Below are 27,500 nucleotides of genomic sequence, written 5' to 3' on the forward strand. Positions count from 1 at the left end.
AGGCTGAACCAACTGTATATAATATAATGTCGCTGTAGGCTGCTGAACCAACTGTATATAATATCATGTCGCTGTAGGCTGAACCAACTGTATATAATATAATGTCGCTGTAGGCTGCTGAACCAACTGTATATAATATAATGTCGCTGTAGGCTGAACCAACTGTATATAATATAATGTCGCTGTAGGCTGAACCAACTGTATATAATATAATGTCGCCAGAGGCTGAACCAACTGTATATAATATAATGTCGCTGTAGGCTGAACCAACTGTATATAATATAATGTCGCTGTAGGCTGCTGAACCAACTGTATATAATATAATGTCGCTGTAGGCTGAACCAACTGTATATAATATAATGTCGCTGTAGGCTGCTGAACCAACTGTATATAATATAATGTCGCTGGAGGCTGAACCAACTGTATATAATATAATGTCGCCGTAGGCTGCTGAACCAACTGTATATAATATAATGTCGCTGTAGGCTGCTGAACCAACTGTATATAATATAATGTCGCTGTAGGCTGAACCAACTGTATATAATATAATGTCGCTGGAGGCTGCTGAACCAACAGTATATAATATAATGTCGCTGTAGGCTGCTGAACCAACTGTATATAATATAATGTCGCTGTAGGCTGCTGAACCAACAGTATATAATATAATGTCGCTGTAGGCTGAACCAACTGTATATAATATAATGTCGCTGTAGGCTGCTGAACCAACTGTATATAATATAATGTCGCTGTAGGCTGCTGAACCAACTGTATATAATATAATGTAGCTGTAGGCTGCTGAACCAACTGTATATAATATAATGTCGCTGGAGGCTGAACCAACTGTATATAATATAATGTCGCTGTAGGCTGCTGAACCAACTGTATATAATATAATGTCGCTGTAGGCTGCTGAACCAACTGTATATAATATAATGTCGCTGTAGGCTGCTGAACCAACTGTATATAATATAATGTCGCTGTAGGCTGCTGAACCAACTGTATATAATATAATGTCGCTGTAGGCTGCTGAACCAACTGTATATAATATAATGTCGCTGTAGGCTGAACCAACTGTATATAATATAATGTCGCAACTGAACCAACTGTATATAATATAATGTCGCTGTAGGCTGCTGAACCAACTGTATATAATATAATGTCGCTGTAGGCTGCTGAACCAACTGTATATAATATAATGTCGCTGTAGGCTGAACCAACTGTATATAATATAATGTCGCTGTAGGCTGCTGAACCAACTGTATATAATATAATGTCGCTGTAGGCTGCTGAACCAACTGTATATAATATAATGTCGCTGGAGGCTGAACCAACTGTATATAATATAATGTCGCTGTAGGCTGCTGAATCAACTGTATATAATATAATGTCGCTGTAGGCTGAACCAACTGTATATAATATAATGTCGCTGTAGGCTGAACCAACTGTATATAATATAATGTCGCTGTAGGCTGCTGAACCAACTGTATATAATATAATGTCGCTGTAGGCTGAACCAACTGTATATAATATAATGTCGCTGTAGGCTGCTGAACCAACTGTATATAATATAATGTCGCTGTAGGCTGAACCAACTGTATATAATATAATGTCGCTGTAGGCTGCTGAACCAACTGTATATAATATAATGTCGCTGTAGGCTGCTGAACCAACTGTATATCATATAATGTCGCTGTAGGCTGCTGAACCAACTGTATATAATATAATGTCGCTGTAGGCTGCTGAACCAACTGTATATAATATAATGTCGCTGGAGGCTGAACCAACTGTATATAATATAATGTCGCTGGAGGCTGAACCAACTGTATATAATATAATGTCACTGAGGCTGAACCAACTGTATATAATATAATGTCGCTGGAGGCTGCTGAACCAACTGTATATAATATAATGTCGCTGGAGGCTGAACCAACTGTATATATTATAATGTCGCCGGAGGCTGAACCAACTGTATATAATATAATGTCGCTGTAGGCTGAACCAACTGTATATAATATAATGTCGCTGTAGGCTGCTGAACCAACTGTATATAATATAATGTCGCTGTAGGCTGAACCAACTGTATATAATATAATGTCGCTGTAGGCTGCTGAACCAACTGTATATAATATAATGTCGCTGGAGGCTGAACCAACTGTATATAATATAATGTCGCCGTAGGCTGCTGAACCAACTGTATATAATATAATGTCGCTGTAGGCTGCTGAACCAACTGTATATAATATAATGTCGCTGTAGGCTGAACCAACTGTATATAATATAATGTCGCTGGAGGCTGCTGAACCAACAGTATATAATATAATGTCGCTGTAGGCTGCTGAACCAACTGTATATAATATAATGTCGCTGTAGGCTGCTGAACCAACAGTATATAATATAATGTCGCTGTAGGCTGAACCAACTGTATATAATATAATGTCGCTGTAGGCTGAACCAACTGTATATAATATAATGTCGCTGTAGGCTGCTGAACCAACTGTATATAATATAATGTCGCTGTAGGCTGAACCAACTGTATATAATATAATGTCGCTGTAGGCTGCTGAACCAACTGTATATAATATAATGTCTGTAGGCTGCTGAACCAACTGTATATCATATAACTGTATATGCTGAACCAACTGTATATAATATAATGTCGCTGTAGGCTGCTGAACCAACTGTATATAATATAATGTCGCTGGAGGCTGAACCAACTGTATATAATATAATGTGTGGAGGCTGAACCAACTGTATATAATATAATGTCGCTGGAGACTGAACCAACTGTATATAATATAATGTCGCTGGAGGCTGCTGAACCAACTGTATATAATATAATGTCGCTGGAGGCTGAACCAACTGTATATATTATAATGTCGCCGGAGGCTGAACCAACTGTATATAATATAATGTCGCTGTAGGCTGAACCAACTGTATATAATATAATGTCGCTGTAGGCTGCTGAACCAACTGTATATAATATCATGTGCTGTAGGCTGAACCAACTGTATATAATATAATGTCGCTGTAGGCTGCTGAACCAACTGTATATAATATAATGTCGCTGTAGGCTGAACCAACTGTATATAATATAATGTCGCTGTAGGCTGAACCAACTGTATATAATATAATGTCGCCAGAGGCTGAACCAACTGTATATAATATAATGTCGCTGTAGGCTGAACCAACTGTATATAATATAATGTCGCTGTAGGCTGCTGAACCAACTGTATATAATATAATGTCGCTGTAGGCTGAACCAACTGTATATAATATAATGTCGCTGTAGGCTGCTGAACCAACTGTATATAATATAATGTCGCTGGAGGCTGAACCAACTGTATATAATATAATGTCGCTGTAGGCTGCTGAACCAACTGTATATAATATAATGTCGCTGTAGGCTGCTGGCTGTAGGCTGAACCAACTGTATATAATATAATGTCGCTGGAGGCTGCTGAACCAACAGTATATAATATAATGTCGCTGTAGGCTGCTGAACCAACTGTATATAATATAATGTCGCTGTAGGCTGCTGAACCAACTGTATATAATATAATGTCGCTGTAGGCTGAACCAACTGTATATAATATAATGTCGCTGTAGGCTGCTGAACCAACTGTATATAATATCATGTCGCTGTAGGCTGAACCAACTGTATATAATATAATGTCGCTGTAGGCTGCTGAACCAACTGTATATAATATAATGTCGCTGTAGGCTGAACCAACTGTATATAATATAATGTCGCTGTAGGCTGAACCAACTGTATATAATATAATGTCGCTGTAGGCTGAACCAACTGTATATAATATAATGTCGCTGTAGGCTGAACCAACTGTATATAATATAATGTCGCTGGAGGCTGCTGAACCAACTGTATATAATATAATGTCGCTGGAGGCTGAACCAACTGTATATATTATAATGTCGCCGGAGGCTGAACCAACTGTATATAATATAATGTCGCTGTAGGCTGAACCAACTGTATATAATATAATGTCGCTGTAGGCTGCTGAACCAACTGTATATAATATCATGTCGCTGTAGGCTGAACCAACTGTATATAATATAATGTCGCTGTAGGCTGCTGAACCAACTGTATATAATATAATGTCGCTGTAGGCTGAACCAACTGTATATAATATAATGTCGCTGTAGGCTGAACCAACTGTATATAATATAATGTCGCCAGAGGCTGAACCAACTGTATATAATATAATGTCGCTGTAGGCTGAACCAACTGTATATAATATAATGTCGCTGTAGGCTGCTGAACCAACTGTATATAATATAATGTCGCTGTAGGCTGAACCAACTGTATATAATATAATGTCGCTGTAGGCTGCTGAACCAACTGTATATAATATAATGTCGCTGGAGGCTGAACCAACTGTATATAATATAATGTCGCCGTAGGCTGCTGAACCAACTGTATATAATATAATGTCGCTGTAGGCTGCTGAACCAACTGTATATAATATAATGTCGCTGTAGGCTGAACCAACTGTATATAATATAATGTCGCTGGAGGCTGCTGAACCAACAGTATATAATATAATGTCGCTGTAGGCTGCTGAACCAACTGTATATAATATAATGTCGCTGTAGGCTGCTGAACCAACAGTATATAATATAATGTCGCTGTAGGCTGAACCAACTGTATATAATATAATGTCGCTGTAGGCTGCTGAACCAACTGTATATAATATAATGTCGCTGTAGGCTGCTGAACCAACTGTATATAATATAATGTAGCTGTAGGCTGCTGAACCAACTGTATATAATATAATGTCGCTGGAGGCTGAACCAACTGTATATAATATAATGTCGCTGTAGGCTGCTGAACCAACTGTATATAATATAATGTCGCTGTAGGCTGCTGAACCAACTGTATATAATATAATGTCGCTGTAGGCTGCTGAACCAACTGTATATAATATAATGTCGCTGTAGGCTGCTGAACCAACTGTATATAATATAATGTCGCTGTAGGCTGCTGAACCAACTGTATATAATATAATGTCGCTGTAGGCTGAACCAACTGTATATAATATAATGTCGCTGTAGGCTGAACCAACTGTATATAATATAATGTCGCTGTAGGCTGCTGAACCAACTGTATATAATATAATGTCGCTGTAGGCTGCTGAACCAACTGTATATAATATAATGTCGCTGTAGGCTGAACCAACTGTATATAATATAATGTCGCTGTAGGCTGCTGAACCAACTGTATATAATATAATGTCGCTGTAGGCTGCTGAACCAACTGTATATAATATAATGTCGCTGGAGGCTGAACCAACTGTATATAATATAATGTCGCTGTAGGCTGCTGAATCAACTGTATATAATATAATGTCGCTGTAGGCTGAACCAACTGTATATAATATAATGTCGCTGTAGGCTGAACCAACTGTATATAATATAATGTCGCTGTAGGCTGCTGAACCAACTGTATATAATATAATGTCGCTGTAGGCTGAACCAACTGTATATAATATAATGTCGCTGTAGGCTGCTGAACCAACTGTATATAATATAATGTCGCTGTAGGCTGAACCAACTGTATATAATATAATGTCGCTGTAGGCTGCTGAACCAACTGTATATAATATAATGTCGCTGTAGGCTGCTGAACCAACTGTATATCATATAATGTCGCTGTAGGCTGCTGAACCAACTGTATATAATATAATGTCGCTGTAGGCTGCTGAACCAACTGTATATAATATAATGTCGCTGGAGGCTGAACCAACTGTATATAATATAATGTCGCTGGAGGCTGAACCAACTGTATATAATATAATGTCACTGGAGGCTGAACCAACTGTATATAATATAATGTCGCTGGAGGCTGCTGAACCAACTGTATATAATATAATGTCGCTGGAGGCTGAACCAACTGTATATATTATAATGTCGCCGGAGGCTGAACCAACTGTATATAATATAATGTCGCTGTAGGCTGAACCAACTGTATATAATATAATGTCGCTGTAGGCTGCTGAACCAACTGTATATAATATAATGTCGCTGTAGGCTGAACCAACTGTATATAATATAATGTCGCTGTAGGCTGCTGAACCAACTGTATATAATATAATGTCGCTGGAGGCTGAACCAACTGTATATAATATAATGTCGCCGTAGGCTGCTGAACCAACTGTATATAATATAATGTCGCTGTAGGCTGCTGAACCAACTGTATATAATATAATGTCGCTGTAGGCTGAACCAACTGTATATAATATAATGTCGCTGGAGGCTGCTGAACCAACAGTATATAATATAATGTCGCTGTAGGCTGCTGAACCAACTGTATATAATATAATGTCGCTGTAGGCTGCTGAACCAACAGTATATAATATAATGTCGCTGTAGGCTGAACCAACTGTATATAATATAATGTCGCTGTAGGCTGAACCAACTGTATATAATATAATGTCGCTGTAGGCTGCTGAACCAACTGTATATAATATAATGTCGCTGTAGGCTGAACCAACTGTATATAATATAATGTCGCTGTAGGCTGCTGAACCAACTGTATATAATATAATGTCGCTGTAGGCTGCTGAACCAACTGTATATCATATAATGTCGCTGTAGGCTGCTGAACCAACTGTATATAATATAATGTCGCTGTAGGCTGCTGAACCAACTGTATATAATATAATGTCGCTGGAGGCTGAACCAACTGTATATAATATAATGTCGCTGGAGGCTGAACCAACTGTATATAATATAATGTCGCTGGAGACTGAACCAACTGTATATAATATAATGTCGCTGGAGGCTGCTGAACCAACTGTATATAATATAATGTCGCTGGAGGCTGAACCAACTGTATATATTATAATGTCGCCGGAGGCTGAACCAACTGTATATAATATAATGTCGCTGTAGGCTGAACCAACTGTATATAATATAATGTCGCTGTAGGCTGCTGAACCAACTGTATATAATATCATGTCGCTGTAGGCTGAACCAACTGTATATAATATAATGTCGCTGTAGGCTGCTGAACCAACTGTATATAATATAATGTCGCTGTAGGCTGAACCAACTGTATATAATATAATGTCGCTGTAGGCTGAACCAACTGTATATAATATAATGTCGCCAGAGGCTGAACCAACTGTATATAATATAATGTCGCTGTAGGCTGAACCAACTGTATATAATATAATGTCGCTGTAGGCTGCTGAACCAACTGTATATAATATAATGTCGCTGTAGGCTGAACCAACTGTATATAATATAATGTCGCTGTAGGCTGCTGAACCAACTGTATATAATATAATGTCGCTGGAGGCTGAACCAACTGTATATAATATAATGTCGCTGTAGGCTGCTGAACCAACTGTATATAATATAATGTCGCTGGAGGCTGAACCAACTGTATATAATATAATGTCGCTGTAGGCTGCTGAATCAACTGTATATAATATAATGTCGCTGTAGGCTGAACCAACTGTATATAATATAATGTCGCTGTAGGCTGAACCAACTGTATATAATATAATGTCGCTGTAGGCTGCTGAACCAACTGTATATAATATAATGTCGCTGTAGGCTGAACCAACTGTATATAATATAATGTCGCTGTAGGCTGCTGAACCAACTGTATATAATATAATGTCGCTGTAGGCTGAACCAACTGTATATAATATAATGTCGCTGTAGGCTGCTGAACCAACTGTATATAATATAATGTCGCTGTAGGCTGCTGAACCAACTGTATATCATATAATGTCGCTGTAGGCTGCTGAACCAACTGTATATAATATAATGTCGCTGTAGGCTGCTGAACCAACTGTATATAATATAATGTCGCTGGAGGCTGAACCAACTGTATATAATATAATGTCGCTGGAGGCTGAACCAACTGTATATAATATAATGTCACTGGAGGCTGAACCAACTGTATATAATATAATGTCGCTGGAGGCTGCTGAACCAACTGTATATAATATAATGTCGCTGGAGGCTGAACCAACTGTATATATTATAATGTCGCCGGAGGCTGAACCAACTGTATATAATATAATGTCGCTGTAGGCTGAACCAACTGTATATAATATAATGTCGCTGTAGGCTGCTGAACCAACTGTATATAATATCATGTCGCTGTAGGCTGAACCAACTGTATATAATATAATGTCGCTGTAGGCTGCTGAACCAACTGTATATAATATAATGTCACTGTAGGCTGAACCAACTGTATATAATATAATGTCGCTGTAGGCTGAACCAACTGTATATAATATAATGTCGCCAGAGGCTGAACCAACTGTATATAATATAATGTCGCTGTAGGCTGAACCAACTGTATATAATATAATGTCGCTGTAGGCTGCTGAACCAACTGTATATAATATAATGTCGCTGTAGGCTGAACCAACTGTATATAATACAATGTCGCTGTAGGCTGCTGAACCAACTGTATATAATATAATGTCGCTGGAGGCTGAACCAACTGTATATAATATAATGTCGCCGTAGGCTGCTGAACCAACTGTATATAATATAATGTCGCTGTAGGCTGCTGAACCAACTGTATATAATATAATGTCGCTGTAGGCTGAACCAACTGTATATAATATAATGTCGCTGGAGGCTGCTGAACCAACAGTATATAATATAATGTCGCTGTAGGCTGCTGAACCAACTGTATATAATATAATGTCGCTGTAGGCTGCTGAACCAACAGTATATAATATAATGTCGCTGTAGGCTGAACCAACTGTATATAATATAATGTCGCTGTAGGCTGCTGAACCAACTGTATATAATATAATGTCGCTGTAGGCTGCTGAACCAACTGTATATAATATAATGTAGCTGTAGGCTGCTGAACCAACTGTATATAATATAATGTCGCTGGAGGCTGAACCAACTGTATATAATATAATGTCGCTGTAGGCTGCTGAACCAACTGTATATAATATAATGAACACTGAGGAACGCTCCCATCTATCACCTTTAGAAACACTGAGGAACCCTCCCATCTATCACCTTTAGAAACACTGAGGAACCCTCCCATCTATCACCTTTAGAAACACTGAGGAACCCTCCCATCTATCACCTTTAGAAACACTGAGGAACCCTCCCATCTATCACCTTTAGAAACACTGAGGAACCCTCCCATCTATCACCTTTAGAAACACTGAGGAACCCTCCCATCTATCACCTTTAGAAACACTGAGGAACCCTCCCATCTATCACCTTTAGAAACACTGAGGAACCATCCCATCTATCACCTTTAGAAACACTGAGGAACCATCCCATCTATCACCTTTAGAAACACTGAGGAAAGCTCCCATCTGCTGCTCCTCTATCCACTCTTGAGACCTGCACACACACACACACACACACACACACACACACACACACACACACACACACACACACACTTGTTAATGACATCCGTAATTAAACTTTTGTCAAAATAAATGTTACATCCTGACTCCTCCCTCTCCCACCCCCCCAGTCCTCTTCCTCCTCATTCCTCCAGTCCCTCCTCTTCCCCCCAGTCCCTCTTCCTCCTCATCCCTCCAGTCCCTCCTCTTCCTCCTCATCCCCCCAGTCCCTCCTCTTCCCCCAGTCCCTCTTCCTCCTCATCCCCCAGTCCCTCCTCTTCCCTCCCCCAGTCCCTCCAGTCCCTCCTCTTCCTCCTCACCCCCCCAGTCCCTCCAGTCCCTCTTCCTCCTCATCCCTCCAGTCCCTCCTCTTCCTCCTCATCCCCCCAGTCCCTCCTCTTCCCTCCTCATCCCTCCAGTCCTTCCTCTTCCCTCCAGTCCCTCCTCTTCCTCCTCATCCCCCCAGTCCCTCTTCCCTCCAGTCGCTCCTCTTCCTCCTCATCCCTCCCCCAGTCCCTCCTCTTCCCTCCAGTCCCTCCTCTTCCTCCTCATCCCTCCAGTCCCTCCTCTAGTCCCTCCCCCAGTCCCTCCCCCAGTCCCTCCTCTAGTCCCTCCCCCAGTCCCTCCTCTAGTCCCTCCCCTAGTCCCTCCTCCAGTCCCTCCTCTAGTCCCTCCCCCAGTCACTCCTCTAGTCCCTCCCCCAGTCCCTCCTCCAGTCCCTCCTCTAGTCCCTCCCCCAGTCCCTCCTCCAGTCCCTCATCTAGTCCCTCCCCCAGTCCCTCCTCCCAGTCCCTCCCCCAGTCCCTCCCCAGTCCCTCCCCTAGTCCCTCCTCCAGTCCCTCCCCCAGTCCCTCCTCCAGTCCCTCCCCTAGTCCCTCCCCCAGTCCCTCCTCCAGTCCCTCCTCTAGTCCCTCCTCCAGTCCCTCCCTCTAGTCCTTCCCCCAGTCCCTCCTCTAGTCCCTCCCCCAGTCCCTCCTCTAGTCCCTCCCCCAGGCCCTCCCCCAGTCCCTCCCCCAGTCCCTCCTCCAGTCCCTCCTCTAGTCCCTCCCCCAGTCCCTCCCCTAGTCCCTCTAGTCCCTCCTCTAGTCCCTCCTCCAGTCCCTCCCCCGGTCCCTCCCCCAGTCCCTCCTCTAGTCCCTCCTCTAGTCCCTCCCCCAGTCCCTCCTCCAGTCCCTCCTCTAGTCCCTCCCCCAGTCCCTCCCCTAGTCCCTCCTCCAGTCCCTCCTCCAGTCCCTCCTCCAGTCCCTCCTCTAGTCCCTCCCCCAGTCCCTCCTCCAGTCCCTCCCCGGTCCCTCCCCAGTCCCTCCCCCAGTCCCTCCTCTAGTCCCTCCTCCAGTCCCTCCTCTAGTCCCTCCCCCAGTCCCTCCCCTAGTCCCTCCTCCAGTCCCTCCTCTAGTCCCTCCTCCAGTCCCTCCTCTAGTCCCTTCCCCAGTCCCTCCTCTAGTCCCTCCCCCGGTCCCTCCTCCAGTCCCTCCTCTAGTCCCTCCCCCAGTCCCTCCTCCAGTCCCTCCCCGGTCCCTCCCCCCAGTCCCTCCCCCCAGTACCCCTCTGTACCTCTTATGGACGGTGACGTGGTCGGCGTAGGGAGCCAGTCTGTTTGTGATGGTGTCAGCGAAGACTGACGGAGTGACGTGATTGGCTGGAGCTTCCATCAGGTAACGGGCCAGGTTCTGCCCCTCTCCGTACAACACGCCCTTCTCCCAGCCAGACACACATCCACTGGACACACAGGTTACAGAGTCAGTGGATGTCCGTGTGTGTGTGTGTCTCTGTGTGTGTGTCTCTGTGTGTGTGTCTGTGTGTGTGTGTGTGTGTGTGTGTGTGTGTGTGTGTGTGTGTGCGTCTCTGTGTGTGTGTCTGTGTGTGTGTGTGTGTCTCTGTGTGTGTCTGTGTGTGTGTGCCACACAGACACCTGCATTGTTTGCTGTTTGGGGTTTTAGGCTGGGTTTCTGTACAGCACTTTGAGATATCAGCTGATGTACGAAGGGCTATATAAATACATTTGATTTGATTTTGATTTGATTTGCCAGTGTGTGTGTGCCAGTGTGTGTGTGTGTTTGTGTGTCTCTGTGTGTGCCAGTGTGTGTGTGCCAGTGTGTGTGTGCCAGTGTGTGTGTGCCAAAGTGTGTGTGTGTGTTTGTGTGTCTCTGTGTGTGCCAGTGTGTGTGTGCCAGTGTGTGTGTGCCAGTGTGTGTGTGTGTCTATGTGTGTCTATGTGTGTGTGCCAGTGTGTGTGTGTATTTGTGTGTCTCTGTGTGTGCCAGTGTGTGTGTGCCAGTGTGTGTGTGTGTTTGTGTGTGCCAGTGTGTGTGTGCCAGTGTGTGTGTGCCAGTGTGTGTGCCAGTGTGTGTGCCAGTGTGTGTGTGTCTCTGTGTGTGCCAGTGTGTGTGTGCCAGTGTGTGTGCCAGTGTGTGTGCCAGTGTGTGTGCCAGTGTGTGTGTGCCAGTGTGTGTGCCAGTGTGTGTGTGCCAGTGTGTGTGTGTGTGTGTGTGCCAGTGTGTGTGCCAGTGTGTGTGTGTGTGCCAGTGTGTGTGCCAGTGTGTGTGCCAGTGTGTGTGTGCCAGTGTGTGTGCCAGTGTGTGTGTGTGTGCCAGTGTGTGTGTGTGTGTGTGTGTGCCAGTGTGTGTGTGCCAGTGTGTGTGTGCCAGTATGTCTGTGTGTGTGTGTACCTGCCGTGCAGCTGTGTGGTGACTCTGGTCTTCTTCTTGGTTTTCAGGTCATCGTAAGTAAACAGCCCAAGAACAGCTCCCTCTGCTGCTGACTGGCTGTCATTACACCCGTCCACCTCGATATGGGTCAACACATGGTTCTGGAGAACCCTGCAGCCTCCTGACAGACAGACTGGCTGTTATTAAACCCACCTCTATATGGGTCAACACATGGTTCTGGAGAACCCAGACAGAGTGGCTGTTATTAAACCCACCTCGATATGGGTCAACACATGGTTCTGGAGAACCCTGCAGCCTCCTGACAGACAGACTGGCTGTTATTAAACCCACCTCTATATGGGTCAACACATGGTTCTGGAGAACCCAGACAGACTGGCTGTTATTAAACCCACCTCTATATGGGTCAACACATGGTTCTGGAGAACCCATACAGACTGGCTGTTATTAAACCCACCTCTAAATGGGTCAACACATGGTTCTGGAGAACCCAGACAGACTGGCTGTTATTAAACCCACCTCTATATGGGTCAACACATGGTTCTGGAGAACCCAGACAGACTGGCTGTTATTAAACCCATCCACCTCTATATGGGTCAACACATGGTTCTGGAGAACCCAGACAGACTGGCTGTTATTAAACCCACCTCTATATGGGTCAACACATGGTTCTGGAGAACCCAGACAGACTGGCTGTTATTAAACCCACCTCTATATGGGTCAACACATGGTTCTGGAGAACCCAGACAGACTGGCTGTTATTAAACCCATCCACCTCTATATGGGTCAACACATGGTTCTGGAGAACCCAGACAGACTGGCTGTTATTAAACCCACCTCTATATGGGTCAACACATGGTTCTGGAGAACCCAGACAGACTGGCTGTTATTAAACCCATCCACCTCTATATGGGTCAACACATGGTTCTGGAGAACCCAGACAGACTGGCTGTTATTAAACCCACCTCTATATGGGTCAACACATGGTTCTGGAGAACCCAGACAGACTGGCTGTTATTAAACCCACCTCTATATGGGTCAACACATGGTTCTGGAGAACCCAGACAGACTGGCTGTTATTAAACCCACCTCTATATGGGTCAACACATGGTTCTGGAGAACCCAGACAGACTGGCTGTTATTAAACCCATCCACCTCTATATGGGTCAACACATGGTTCTGGAGAACTCAGACAGACTGGCTGTTATTAAACCCACCTCTATATGGGTCAACACATGGTTCTGGAGAACCCAGACAGACTGGCTGTCATTAAACCCATCCACCTCTATATAGGTCAACACATGGTTCTGGAGAACCCAGACAGACTGGCTGTTATTAAACCCATCCACCTCTATATGGGTCAACACATGGTTCTGGAGAACCCAGACAGACTGGCTGTTATTAAACCCATCCACCTCTATATGGGTCAACACATGGTTCTGGAGAACCCATACAGACTGGCTGTTATTAAACCCACCTCTATATGGGTCAACACATGGTTCTGGAGAACCCAGACAGACTGGCTGTTATTAAACCCATCCACCTCTATATGGGTCAACACATGGTTCTGGAGAACCCAGACAGACTGGCTGTTATTAAACCCACCTCTATATGGGTCAACACATGGTTCTGGAGAACCCAGACAGACTGGCTGTTATTAAACCCACCTCTATATGGGTCAACACATGGTTCTGGAGAACCCAGACAGACTGGCTGTTATTAAACCCATCCACCTCTATATGGGTCAACACATGGTTCTGGAGAACCCAGACAGACTGGCTGTTATTAAACCCACCTCTATACACACACACACACACACACACACACACACACACACACACACACACGTAAAAGGAGAGACTCACCTGCTATAGCAGCCCTGATGTTCTCCTTACAGGTGTCCCAGTACTCTGTTCCACACACACCCAGAGAGTTCCTCCCTAGACCAACTACTGCTATGCATGGGAAGTCCTGTATGCACACACACACACACACACACACACGGTAATTAGTAAGGGTATATATATTACCTCATGAAGACTGTAGAATATTCTGGTAATATATATTACCTCATGAAGACTGTAGAATATTCTGGTAATATAGTTAATATATATATTACCTCATGAAGACTGTAGAATATTCTGGTAATATAGTTAATATATATATTACCTCATGAAGACTGTAGAATATTCTGGTAATATAGTTAATATATATATTACCTCATGTAGACTGTAGAATATTCTGGTAATATATATTACCTCATGAAGACTGTAGAATATTCTGGTAATATATATTACCTCATGAAGACCGTAGAATATTCTGGTAATATATATTACCTCATGAAGACTGTAGAATATTCTGGTAATATATATTACCTCATGAAGACCGTAGAATATTCTGGTAATATATATTACCTCATGAAGACCGTAGAATATTCTGGTAATATATATTACCTCATGAAGACCGTAGAATATTCTGGTAATATAGTTAATATATATATTACCTCATGAAGACTGTAGAATATTCTGGTAATATAGTTAATATATATATTACCTCATGAAGACCGTAGAATATTCTGGTAATATATATTACCTCATGAAGACTGTAGTATATTCTGGTAATATAGTTAATATATATATTACCTCATGAAGACTGTAGAATATTCTGGTAATATATATTACCTCATGAAGACCGTAGAATATTCTGGTAATATAGTTAATATATATATTACCTCATGAAGACTGTAGAATATTCTGGTAATATAGTTAATATATATATTACCTCATGAAGACTGTAGAATATTCTGGTAATATAGTTAATATATATATTACCTCATGAAGACTGTAGAATATTCTGGTAATATATATTACCTCATGAAGACTGTAGTATATTCTGGTAATATAGTTAATATATATATTACCTCATGAAGACTGTAGAATATTCTGGTAATATATATTACCTCATGAAGACCGTAGAATATTCTGGTAATATATATTACCTCATGAAGACTGTAGAATATTCTGGTAATATAGTTCATATATATATTACCTCATGAAGACTGTAGAATATTCTGGTAATATATATATTACCTCATGAAGACTGTAGAATATTCTGGTAATATAGTTAATATATATATTACCTCATGAAGACCGTAGAATATTCTGGTAATATATATTACCTCATGAAGACTGTAGAATATTCTGGTAATATAGTTAATATATATATTACCTCATGAAGACTGTAGAATATTCTGGTAATATAGTTCATATATATATTACCTCATGAAGACTGTAGAATATTCTGGTAATATATATATTACCTCATGAAGACTGTAGTATATTCTGGTAATATATATTACCTCATGAAGACTGTAGAATATTCTGGTAATATATATTACCTCATGAAGACTGTAGAATATTCTGGTAATATAGTTAATATATATATTACCTCATGAAGACTGTAGAATATTCTGGTAATATAGTTAATATATATATTACCTCATGAAGACTGTAGAATATTCTGGTAATATAGTTAATATATATATTACCTCATGTAGACTGTAGAATATTCTGGTAATATATATTACCTCATGAAGACTGTAGAATATTCTGGTAATATAGTTAATATATATATTACCTCATGAAGACCGTAGAATATTCTGGTAATATAGTTAATATATATATTACCTCATGAAGACTGTAGAATATTCTGGTAATATAGTTAATATATATATTACCTCATGAAGACTGTAGAATATTCTGGTAATATATATTACCTCATGAAGACTGTAGAATATTCTGGTAATATATATTACCTCATGAAGACTGTAGAATATTCTGGTAATATATATTACCTCATGAAGACTGTAGAATATTCTGGTAATATATATTACCTCATGAAGACTGTAGAATATTCTGGTAATATAGTTAATATATATATTACCTCATGAAGACTGTAGAATATTCTGGTAATATAGTTAATATATATATTACCTCATGAAGACTGTAGAATATTCTGGTAATATAGTTAATATATATATTACCTCATGAAGACTGTAGTATATTCTGGTAATATAGTTAATATATATATTACCTCATGAAGACTGTAGAATATTCTGGTAATATAGTTCATATATATATTACCTCATGAAGACTGTAGAATATTCTGGTAATATAGTTAATATATATATTACCTCATGTAGACTGTAGAATATTCTGGTAATATATATTACCTCATGAAGACTGTAGAATATTCTGGTAATATAGTTAATATATATATTACCTCATGAAGACTGTAGAATATTCTGGTAATATATATTACCTCATGAAGACTGTAGTATATTCTGGTAATATATATTACCTCATGAAGACCGTAGAATATTCTGGTAATATATATTACCTCATGAAGACTGTAGAATATTCTGGTAATATATATTACCTCATGAAGACTGTAGAATATTCTGGTAATATATATTACCTCATGAAGACTGTAGAATATTCTGGTAATATATATTACCTCATGAAGACTGTAGAATATTCTGGTAATATATATTACCTCATGAAGACTGTAGAATATTCTGGTAATATATATTACCTCATGAAGACTGTAGTATATTCTGGTAATATAGTTAATATATATATTACCTCATGAAGACTGTAGAATATTCTGGTAATATATATTACCTCATGAAGACTGTAGTATATTCTGGTAATATAGTTAATATATATATTACCTCATGAAGACTGTAGAATATTCTGGTAATATAGTTAATATATATATTACCTCATGAAGACTGTAGAATATTCTGGTAATATAGTTAATATATATATTACCTCATGAAGACTGTAGAATATTCTGGTAATATAGTTAATATATATATTACCTCATGAAGACTGTAGAATATTCTGGTAATATAGTTAATATATATATTACCTCATGAAGACTGTAGAATATTCTGGTAATATATATATTACCTCATGAAGACTGTAGTATATTCTGGTAATATAGTTAATATATATATTACCTCATGAAGACTGTAGAATATTCTGGTAATATAGTTAATATATATATTACCTCATGAAGACTGTAGAATATTCTGGTAATATATATTACCTCATGAAGACTGTAGAATATTCTGGTAATATATATTACCTCATGAAGACTGTAGTATATTCTGGTAATATAGTTAATATATATATTACCTCATGAAGACTGTAGAATATTCTGGTAATATATATTACCTCATGAAGACCGTAGAATATTCTGGTAATATATATTACCTCATGAAGACTGTAGAATATTCTGGTAATATAGTTAATATATATATTACCTCATGAAGACTGTAGAATATTCTGGTAATATATATTACCTCATGAAGACCGTAGAATATTCTGGTCTTCCCTTTCTTCAGACCTGGTCCTGATCTGAGGAGTTACCAAGGAGAAGGGTTTTACACCAGTCAACACACTCTTACAGATAGGATGTGTGTGTGAAGGTGTGTGTGTGAAGGTGTGTGTGTGAAGGTGTGTGTGAAGGTGTGTCTGTGTAGGTGTGTGTGTGTAGGTGTGTCTGTGTAGGTGTGTGAAGGTGTGAGTGTGAAGGTGTGTGTGTGAAGGTGTGTGTGTGAAGGTGTGTGAAGGTGTGTGTGTGAAGGTGTGTGAAGGTGTGTGTGTGAAGGTGTGTGAAGGTGTGAGTGTGAAGGTGTGTCTGTGTAGGTGTGTCTGTGTAGGTGTGTGAAGGTGTGTGTGTAGGTGTGTGTGAAGGTGTGTCTGTGTAGGTGTGTGAAGGTGTGAGTGTGAAGGTGTGTGTGTGAAGGTGTATGTGTGTGTATGTGAAGTGGTGCGTGTGAAGGTGTGTCTGTGTAGGTGTGTGAAGGTGTGTGTGTGAAGGTGTTTGTGTGTAGGTGTGTGAAGGTGTTTGTGTGTGTGTGAAGGTGTGTCTGTGTAGGTGTGTGAAGGTGTGTCTGTGAAGGTGTTTGTGTGTGTGTGTGTGAAGGTGTGTGTGTGTGTGTGTGAAGGTGTGTGTAAGTGTGTGTGTGTGTGAAGGTGTGTGTGTGTGAAGGTGTGTGTGTGTAGGTGTGTGTGTGTAGGTGTGTGAAGGTGTACGTGTGTAGGTGTGAGTGTGAAGGTGTGTGTGTGAAGGTGTATGTGTGTGAAGGTGTATGTGTGTAGGTGTGTGTAGGTGTGTGTGTGGTGTGTGTGTGAAGGTGTGTGTGTGTGTGTGTGTGAAGGTGTGTCTGTGTAGGTGTGTGAAGGTGTGAGTGTGAAGGTGTGTGTGTGAAGGTGTGTGTCTGTGTAGGTGTGTGAAAGTGTGAGTGTGAAGGTGTGTGTGTGAAGGTGTGTCTGTGTAGGTGTGTGAAGGTGTGTGTGTGAAGGTGTGAGTGTGAAGGTGTGTGTGTGAAAGTGTATGTGTGTGTGTGTGAAGTGGTGCGTGTGAAGGTGTGTGTGTGAAGGTGTTTGTGTGTGTGTGTGTGAAGGTGTGTGTGTGTGAAGGTGTGTCTGTGTAGGTGTGTGAAGGTGTGTGTGTGAAGGTGTGTGTGTGAAGGTGTTTGTGTGTGTGTGAAGGTGTGTCTGTGTAGGTGTGTGAAGGTGTGTGTGTGAAGGTGTGTGTGTGAAGGTGTTTGTGTGTGTGTGTGTGAAGGTGTGTCTGTGAAGGTGTGTGTGTGTGTGTGTGTGTGTGTGTGTGTGTGTGTGTGTGTGTGTGTGTGTGTGTGTGTGTGTGTGAAGGTGTGTGTAGGTGTGTGTGTGAAGGTGTGTGTGTGTGTGTGTGTGTGTGTGAAGGTGTGTGTGTGAAGGTGTGTGTGTGAAGGTGCGTGTGTGAAGGTGTGTGAAGGTGTGTGTGTGAAGGTGTGTGTGTGTAGGTGTGTGAAGGTGTGTGTGAAGGTGTGTGTGTGAAGGTGTGTGTGAAGGTGTGTGAAGGTGTGTGTGAAGGTGTGTGTGTGAATGTGTGTGTGTAGGTGTGTGTGAAGGTGTGTGTGCGTAGGTGTGTGAAGGTGTGTGTGTGTGAAGGTGTGTGTGAAGGTGTGTGTGCGTAGGTGTGTGAAGGTGTGTGTGACTCACATCTTTAGCAGCTCAGTCAGTTTACCAGACAGAACTCTGTCGACACCAGCTGCTGATTCAGTCAGATGGAGAGAGGCGTCCTCCTCCTCGCTCTCGTAAACGCCGAGTACCAGACCCTATATGGACACATCCAGTCAACACAACCAGTCAACACAACCAGTCAACACAACCAGTCAACACAACCAGTCAACACAACCAGTCAACACAACCAGTCAACACAACCAGTCAACACAACCAGTTAACACAACCAGTCAACACAACCAGTCACCAGTCAACACAACCAGTCAACACAACCAGTCACAACCAGTCAACACAACCAGTCAACACATCCAGTCAACACAACCAGTTAACACAACCAGTCAACACAACCAGTCAACACAACCAGTCAACACAACCAGTCAACACAACCAGTCAACACAACCAGTCAACACAACCAGTCAACACAACCAGTTAACACAACCAGTTAACACAACCAGTCAACACAACCAGTCAACACAACCAGTCAACACAACCAGTCAACACAACCAGTCAACACATCCAGTCAACACAACCAGTCAACACAACCAGTCAACACACCAGCTAGCTACTACCAAGGCTTTAAACACAGCAGCAGCAACAACAACAGACAGTAGAGGGCTGTGGCTAGCTGTACATAACAGTCACAGGACTATAGAGGGCTGTGGCTAGCTGTACATAACAGTCACAGGACTATAGAGGGCTGTGGCTAGCTGTACATAACAGTCACAGGACTATAGAGGGCTGTGGCTAGCTGTACATAACAGTCACAGGACTATAGAGGGCTGTGGCTAGCTGTACATAACAGTCACAGGACTATAGAGGGCTGTGGCTAGCTGTACATAACAGTCACAGGACTATAGAGGGCTGTGGCTAGCTGTACATAACAGTCACAGGACTATAGAGGGCTGTGGCTAGCTGTACATAACAGTCACAGGACTATAGAGGGCTGTGGCTAGCTGTACATAACAGTCACAGGACTATAGAGGGCTGTGGCTAGCTGTACATAACAGTCACAGGACTATAGAGGGCTGTGGCTAGCTGTACATAACAGTCACAGGACTATAGAGGGCTGTGGCTAGCTGTACATAACAGTCACAGGACTATAGAGGGCTGTGGCTAGCTGTACATAACAGTCACAGGACTATAGAGGGCTGTGGCCAGCTGTACATAACAGTCACAGGACTATAGAGGGCTGTGGCCAGCTGTACATAACAGTCACAGGACTATAGAGGGCTGTGGCTAGCTGTACATAACAGTCACAGGACTATAGAGGGCTGTGGCTAGCTGTACATAACAGTCACAGGACTATAGAGGGCTGTGGCTAGCTGTACATAACAGTCACAGGACTATAGAGGGCTGTGGCTAGCTGTACATAACAGTCACAGGACTATAGAGGGCTGTGGCTAGCTGTACATAACAGTCACAGGACTATAGAGGGCTGTGGCTAGCTGTACATAACAGTCACAGGACTATAGAGGGCTGTGGCTAGCTGTACATAACAGTCACAGGACTATAGAGGGCTGTGGCTAGCTGTACATAACAGTCACAGGACTATAGAGGGCTGTGGCTAGCTGTACATAACAGTCACAGGACTATAGAGGGCTGTGGCTAGCTGTACATAACAGTCACAGGACTATAGAGGGCTGTGGCTAGCTGTACATAACAGTCACAGGACTATAGAGGGCTGTGGCTAGCTGTACATAACAGTCACAGGACTATAGAGGGCTGTGGCTAGCTGTACATAACAGTCACAGGACTATTGATAGGAGTTGTGAGAGAGTGTGGCTAGCTGTACATAACAGTCACAGGACTCAGACCCAGAACAGAGGAGATCCTGAGAGAGGGCTGTGGCTAGCTGTAGATGAACAGTCAGGGAGGGATCCTGAGGAGAGATCTGTACCAGAACAGAGGAGGACCCTTGAGGAGGAGGCTGCAGACCCAGAACAGAGGAGGGATCCTGAGAGGAGGGTGGCTAGATCTGTACCAGAACAGAGGGGAGGGATCTGAGAGGACAGGACAGACCCAGAATTGATAGGAGTTGACCCAGAACAGAGGGAGGCAGAGTGGTGCAGGAGTTGACCCAGAACAGAGGGAGGGACTGAGGAGGGGTGTAGTAGATCTGACCCAGAACCCAGAACTGACCCAGGGAGGGATCCAGAACAGAGGGAGGGAGGAGGGGTGTAGTAGATCTGACCCAGAACAGAGGAGGGATCCTGAGAGGAGGGGTGTAGTAGATCTGTACCAGAACAGAGGGAGGGGTGTAGTAGATCTGACCCAGAACAGAGGGAGGGATCCTGAGAGGAGGGGTGTAGTAGATCTGTACCAGAACAGAGGGAGGGATCCCAGAACAGAGGGAGGGATCCTGAGAGGAGGGGTGTAGTAGATCTGTACCCAGAACAGAGGGAGGGATCCTGAGAGGAGGGGGGATCTGTACCAGAACAGAGGGAGGGATCCTGAGAGGAGGGGTGTAGATCTGTACCAGAACAGAGGGAGGGATCCTGAGAGGAGGGGTGACTAGTAGATCTGTACCAGAACAGAGGGGGAGGGATCCTGAGAGGACTGGTGTAGTAGATCTGACCCAGAACAGAGGGAGGGATCCTGAGAGGAGGGGTGTAGTAGATCTGACCCAGAACAGAGGGAGGGATCCTGAGAGGACTGGTAGATCTGTAGATCTGACCCAGAACAGAGGGAGGGATCCTGAGAGGAGGGGTGTAGATCTGTACCAGAACAGAGGGAGGGATCCTGAGAGGAGGGGTGTAGTAGATCTGTACCAGAACAGAGGGAGGGATCCTGAGAGGGGAGGGGGTGTAGTAGATCTGTACCAGAACAGAGGGAGGGATCCTGAGAGGAGGGGATCTGACCAGTAGGAGATCTGTACCAGAACAGAGGGAGGGATCCTGAGAGGAGGGGTGATCTAGTAGATCTGTATCTGACCCAGAACAGAGGGAGGGATCCTGAGAGGGTCTAGTACCAGAACAGAGGGAGGGATCCTGAGAGGAGGGGTGTAGTAGATCTGTACCAGAACAGAGGGAGGGATCCTGAGAGGAGGGGTGTAGTAGATCTGTACCAGAACAGAGGGAGGGATCCTGAGAGGAGGGGTGTAGTAGATCTGACCCAGAACAGAGGGAGGGATCCTGAGAGGAGGGGTGTAGATCTGTAGGGATCTGAGTAGATCTGTACCAGAACAGAGGGAGGGATCCTGAGAGGAGGGGTGTAGTAGATCTGTACCAGAACAGAGGGAGGGATCCTGAGAGGAGGGGTAGTAGATCTGTACCAGAACAGAGGAGGGATCCTGAGAGGATCCTGAGAGGGGTGTAATAGATCTGTACCAGAACAGAGATATAAACCAACAAGTGATATATGTTTCAGTAAAGTTGGATCTTCAGCATTCATAGTAATAGTTATCAACTGTACTGCAGGTGTGGAACGTAAGTCTCAGGAAATAGAGGTTGTGTTGGCAGCTGCAGAGAGGTGTTTGGGTGTGAGAGACATCAGACGAGTTACAGGGTGGGTTGAGTGGTGGTGTCCCATCCTCTGACTGTTGGCCTGAAGTAGGGCTAAATAGATTTAAACAGTAGGGTATTTATTATTATTATTTGAGAGTGTAGTGTTAAATAGTAGGGTATTTATTTTTATTTTTTTAAATGACTTTGAGGAAAGATAATTAAGAACATGTCAACCGCCATTAAGCCTCATCGAAGAAGACCTTTCATTTTCATTTCAGGTACAATGACAACCTAGTGTTTATATCCCGGGACATGAATGGTAATTATTTTTGACCTGTCCCCAAATGAATAAAGTCGGTTCAGAGTTGGTGTTATATTATATTTCAAGCTGCGTGTCCTGATCGCGTCTGGACCAACCAGCGAGCGGTCCGGTCCGCACGGAACGTCCGCAGCGGATTTAACGCTCCGCTGTTCTGAGTTACATTGATAATAATCACCGCCGGTCGACTCCGTCTAACGGCTGCTTTCTGGAAACAAGCGCTGTAAACATGGAGATATGGCGGTGTGGAAACTAGAACCCGAAAAAAAAATAGTTGTATTTCAATCTAACCTTTTGTGTTTTTTTTGGCGGTGTGGAAACTAGGACGTTAATGTTCAAAACAGAGCGTCGGGAATCTTAACCAAACCGCCTCCGTCCAATGACTTTAACTCTGTGTAATGGAACTGGGTCAAGGGACTAGGTAATTATCTTGTTATCTAGACTTTATTAAACTTACTTTTCTGGCGTTCCAGTTGTTTTGTGCCACAGAAAAGTAGCGACAGCGGTGTCTCATCGTGGCCCGCAACACCGCTCCGCTTAACAACCGCATCGTATTCTGGGTTTTATTATATCCGTCTCTCGGGGGGAATGAGATGGATCAGAGAGTACTACTGTAAGATGGATAAACACGTTGGGAAGGTTTTTGTCTTCCGACCTTCACCTGTCGCATAAACTGTTACGTCATTAGTAACCGACTCCAGCTGGCTTGTTTTTCTTCTTTTGGATTTTTCAGTTTTAAAAGAAAATGAACTCTGTCGCCACCTATCGACGGGTTTGCGAAACAATACCAAATTAATCTCCACAGAAACCCAACCACTGAAAAATGTGGATTCTTATTTATTAACTTAACTTTCATATATATATACACATATTAGATGTACACATGCAATTGAAGTCAGATATTTACATACACCTTAGCCAAATACATTTAAACTCATTTTTTTTCATAATTCCTGACATTTAATCCTAGTAAAATCCCCTGTCTTAGGTCAGTTAGGATCACCACTTTATTTTAAGAATGTGAAATGTCAGAATAATATTAGAGAGAATGATTTATTTCAGCTTTTATTTCTTCCATCACATTCCCAGTGGGTCAGAAGTTTACATACACTCAATTAGTATTTGGTAGCATTGCCCTTAAATTGTTTAACTTGGGTCAAACATTTCGGGTAGCTTTCCACAATAAATTGGGTGAATTTTGGCCCATTCCTCCTTCCAGACTCACATTAAGCATCTCCAATCGAATATTAAATCTAGAATCGGCTTCCTATATCGCAACAAAGCATCCTTCACTCATGCTGCCAAACATACCCTCGTAAAACTGACCATCCTACCGATCCTCGACTTCGGTGATGTCATCTATAAAATAGCCTCCAACACTCTACTCAACAAACTGGATACAGTCTATCACAGTGCCATCCGTTTTGTCACCAAAGCCCTATACACTCGTCTTTCCTTCCAGTTCTCTGCTGCCCATGACTGGAACGAATTGCAAAAATATCTGAAGCTGGAGACTCACATCTCCCTCACTAGCTTTAAGCACCAGCTGTCAGAGCAGCTTACAGATCACTGCACCTGAACTTAGCCCATCTGTAAACAGCCCATCCAACTACCTCATCCCCATACTGTATTTATTTATTTTGCTCCTTTGCACTCCAGTATCTCTACCTGCACATTCATCTTCTGCACATCTACCATTCCAGTGTTTAATTGCTATATTGTAATTACTTCGCCACCATGGCCTATTTATTTCCTTATCTTACCTCATTTGCACTCACTGTATATAGACTTGTTGTTTTCTTTTGTTCTACTGTATTATTGACTGTATGTTTTGTTTATTCCATGTGTAACTCTGTGTTGTTGTTTGTGTCGCACTGCTTTGCTTTATCTTGGCCAGGTCACAGTTGCAAATGAGAACTTGTTCTCAACTAGCCTACCTGGTTAAATAAAGGTGTTCTCAACTAGCCTACCTGGTTAAATAAAGGTGTTCTCAACTTGCCTACCTGGTTAAATAAAGGTGATCTGGCCTACCTGGTTAAATAAAGGTGAAATAAATCAATTAAATAAAAACAGAGCTGGTATGACTGAGTCAGGTTAGTAGGCCTCCTTGCTCGCACACGCCTTTTCAGTTCTGCCCACAAATTTTCTATAGGATTGAGGTCAGGGCTTTGTGATGGCCACTCCAATACCTTGACTTTGATGCCCTTTTTGGAAGTATGCTTGGGGTCATTGTCCATTTGGAAGACCCATTGGTGACCAAGCTTTAAGTTCCTGACTGATGTTGCCTCAATATATCCACATCATTTTCCTGCCTCATGATGCCATCTACAGTGCCTTGCGAAAGTATTCGGCCCCCTTGATCTTTGCGACCTTTTGCCACATTTCAGGCTTCAAACATAAAGATATAAAACTGTATTTTTTTGTGAAGAATCAACAACAAGGGACACAATCATGAAGTGGAACGACATTTATTGGATATTTCAAAATGTTTTAACAAATCAAAAACTGAAAAATTGGGCGTGCAAAATTATTCAGCCCCTTTACTTTCAGTGCAGCAAACTCTCTCCAGAAGTTCAGTGAGGATCTCTGAATGATCCAATGTTGACCTAAATGACTAATGATGATAAATACAATCCACCTGTGTGTAATCAAGTCTCCGTATAAATGCACCTGCACTGTGATAGTCTCAGAGGTCCGTTAAAATCGCAGAGAGCATCATGAAGAACGAGGAACACACCAGGCAGGTCCGAGATACTGTTGTGAAGAAGTTTAAAGCCGGATTTGGATACAAAAAGATTTCCCAAGCTTTAAACATCCCAAGGAGCACTGTGCAAGCGATAATATTGAAATGGAAGGAGTATCAGACCACTGCAAATCTACTAAGACCTGGCCGTCCCTCTAAACTTTCAGCTCATACAAGGAGAAGACTGATCAGAGATGCAGCCAAGAGGCCCATGATCACTCTGGATGAACTGTATGTTTGAAGCCTGAAATGTGGCAAAAGGTCGCAAAGTTAAAGGGGGCCGAATACTTTCGCAAGGCACTGTATTTTGCGAAGTGCACCAGTCCCTCCTGCAGTAAAGCACCCCCACAACATGATGCTGCCACCCCCGTGCTTCACGGTTGGGATGGTGTTCTTCGGCTTGCAAGCCTCCCCCTTTTTCCTCCAAACATAACGATGGTCATTATGGCCAAACAGTTCTATTTCTGTTTCATCAGACCAGAGGACATTTCTACAAAAAGTACGATCTTCGTCCCCATATGCAGTTGCAAACCGTAGTCTGGCTTTTTTATGGCGGTTTTGGAGCAGTGGCTTCTTCCTTGCTGAGCGGCCTTTCAGGTTATGTCGATATAGGACTCGTTTTACTGTGGATATAGATACTTTTGAACCTCTTACCTCCACATCTTCACAGGAGCCAGTGTTGATTACAGTTTCTATACCCAGTGTAGTGTAGATTACAGTTTCTATAGACAGTAGATAGACCCAGTGTTGATTACAGTTTCTATAGACAGTAGATAGACCCAGTGTAGATTACAGTTTCTATAGACAGTAGATAGACCCAGTGTAGTGTAGATTACAGTTTCTATAGACAGTAGATAGACCCAGTGTTAGATTACAGTTTTAGACAGTAGATAGAGATTACAGTTTCTATAGACAGTAGATAGACCCAGTGTAGATTACAGTTTCTATAGACAGTAGATAGACCCAGTGTAGATTACAGTTTCTATAGACAGTAGATAGACCCAGTGTAGATTACAGTTTCTATAGACAGTAGATAGACCCAGTGTAGATTACAGTTTCTATAGACAGTAGATAGACCCAGTAGTGTAGATTACAGTTTCTATAGACAGTAGATAGACCCAGTGTAGATTACAGTTTCTATAGACAGTAGATAGACCCAGTGTAGATTACAGTTTCTATAGACAGTAGATAGACCCAGTGTAGATTACAGTTTCTATAGACAGTAGATAGACCCAGTGTAGATTACAGTTTCTATAGACAGTAGATAGACCCAGTGTAGATTACAGTTTCTATAGACAGATAGATAGAGTTTCTATAGACCAGTGTAGATTACAGTTTCTATAGACAGTAGATAGACCCAGTGTAGTGTAGATTACAGTTTCTATAGACAGTAGATAGACCCAGTGTAGATTACAGTTTCTATAGACAGTAGATAGACCCAGTGTAGTGTAGATTACAGTTTCTATAGACAGTAGATAGACCCAGTGTAGATTACAGTTTCTATAGACAGTAGATAGACCCAGTGTAGTGTAGATTACAGTTTCTATAGACAGTAGATAGACCCAGTGTAGATTACAGTTTCTATAGACAGTAGATAGACCCAGTGTAGATTACAGTTTCTATAGACAGTAGATAGACCCAGTATAGATTACAGTTTCTATAGACAGTAGATAGACCCAGTGTAGTGTAGATTACAGTTTCTATAGACAGTAGATAGACCCAGTGTAGATTACAGTTTCTATAGACAGTAGATAGACCCAGTGTAGTGTAGATTACAGTTTCTATAGACAGTAGATAGACCCAGTGTTGATTACAGTTTCTATAGACAGTAGATAGACCCAGTGTAGTGTAGATTACAGTTTCTATAGACAGTAGATAGACCCAG

At 42.2% G+C, this 27,500-nt stretch overlaps 2 protein-coding genes across 2 annotated transcripts in view; both read right to left on the reverse strand.

The window, feature by feature from the left end:
- The window catches only part of lap3 (leucine aminopeptidase 3), a 30,432-nt gene extending 6,879 nt beyond the window's left edge, over positions 1-23,553 (reverse strand). The window contains exons 1-7 of the mRNA XM_065016861.1: positions 23,330-23,553; positions 19,090-19,205; positions 17,400-17,454; positions 13,897-14,002; positions 12,035-12,194; positions 10,920-11,084; positions 9,302-9,357 (exon numbers count right to left, since the gene is read on the reverse strand). Of these exons, the coding sequence (XP_064872933.1) occupies positions 9,302-9,357; positions 10,920-11,084; positions 12,035-12,194; positions 13,897-14,002; positions 17,400-17,454; positions 19,090-19,205; positions 23,330-23,422 (751 nt within the window). The 5' untranslated portion in view covers positions 23,423-23,553. The remainder of the gene's footprint in view (positions 1-9,301; positions 9,358-10,919; positions 11,085-12,034; positions 12,195-13,896; positions 14,003-17,399; positions 17,455-19,089; positions 19,206-23,329) is intronic.
- clrn2 (clarin 2) overlaps positions 1-27,500 on the reverse strand; it is a 133,063-nt gene that overhangs the window by 82,854 nt on the left and 22,709 nt on the right. The window lies entirely within an intron of this gene.

Source organism: Oncorhynchus nerka, unplaced genomic scaffold (genome assembly GCF_034236695.1).
Source record: "Oncorhynchus nerka isolate Pitt River unplaced genomic scaffold, Oner_Uvic_2.0 unplaced_scaffold_822, whole genome shotgun sequence".
NCBI lineage: Eukaryota > Metazoa > Chordata > Actinopteri > Salmoniformes > Salmonidae > Oncorhynchus > Oncorhynchus nerka.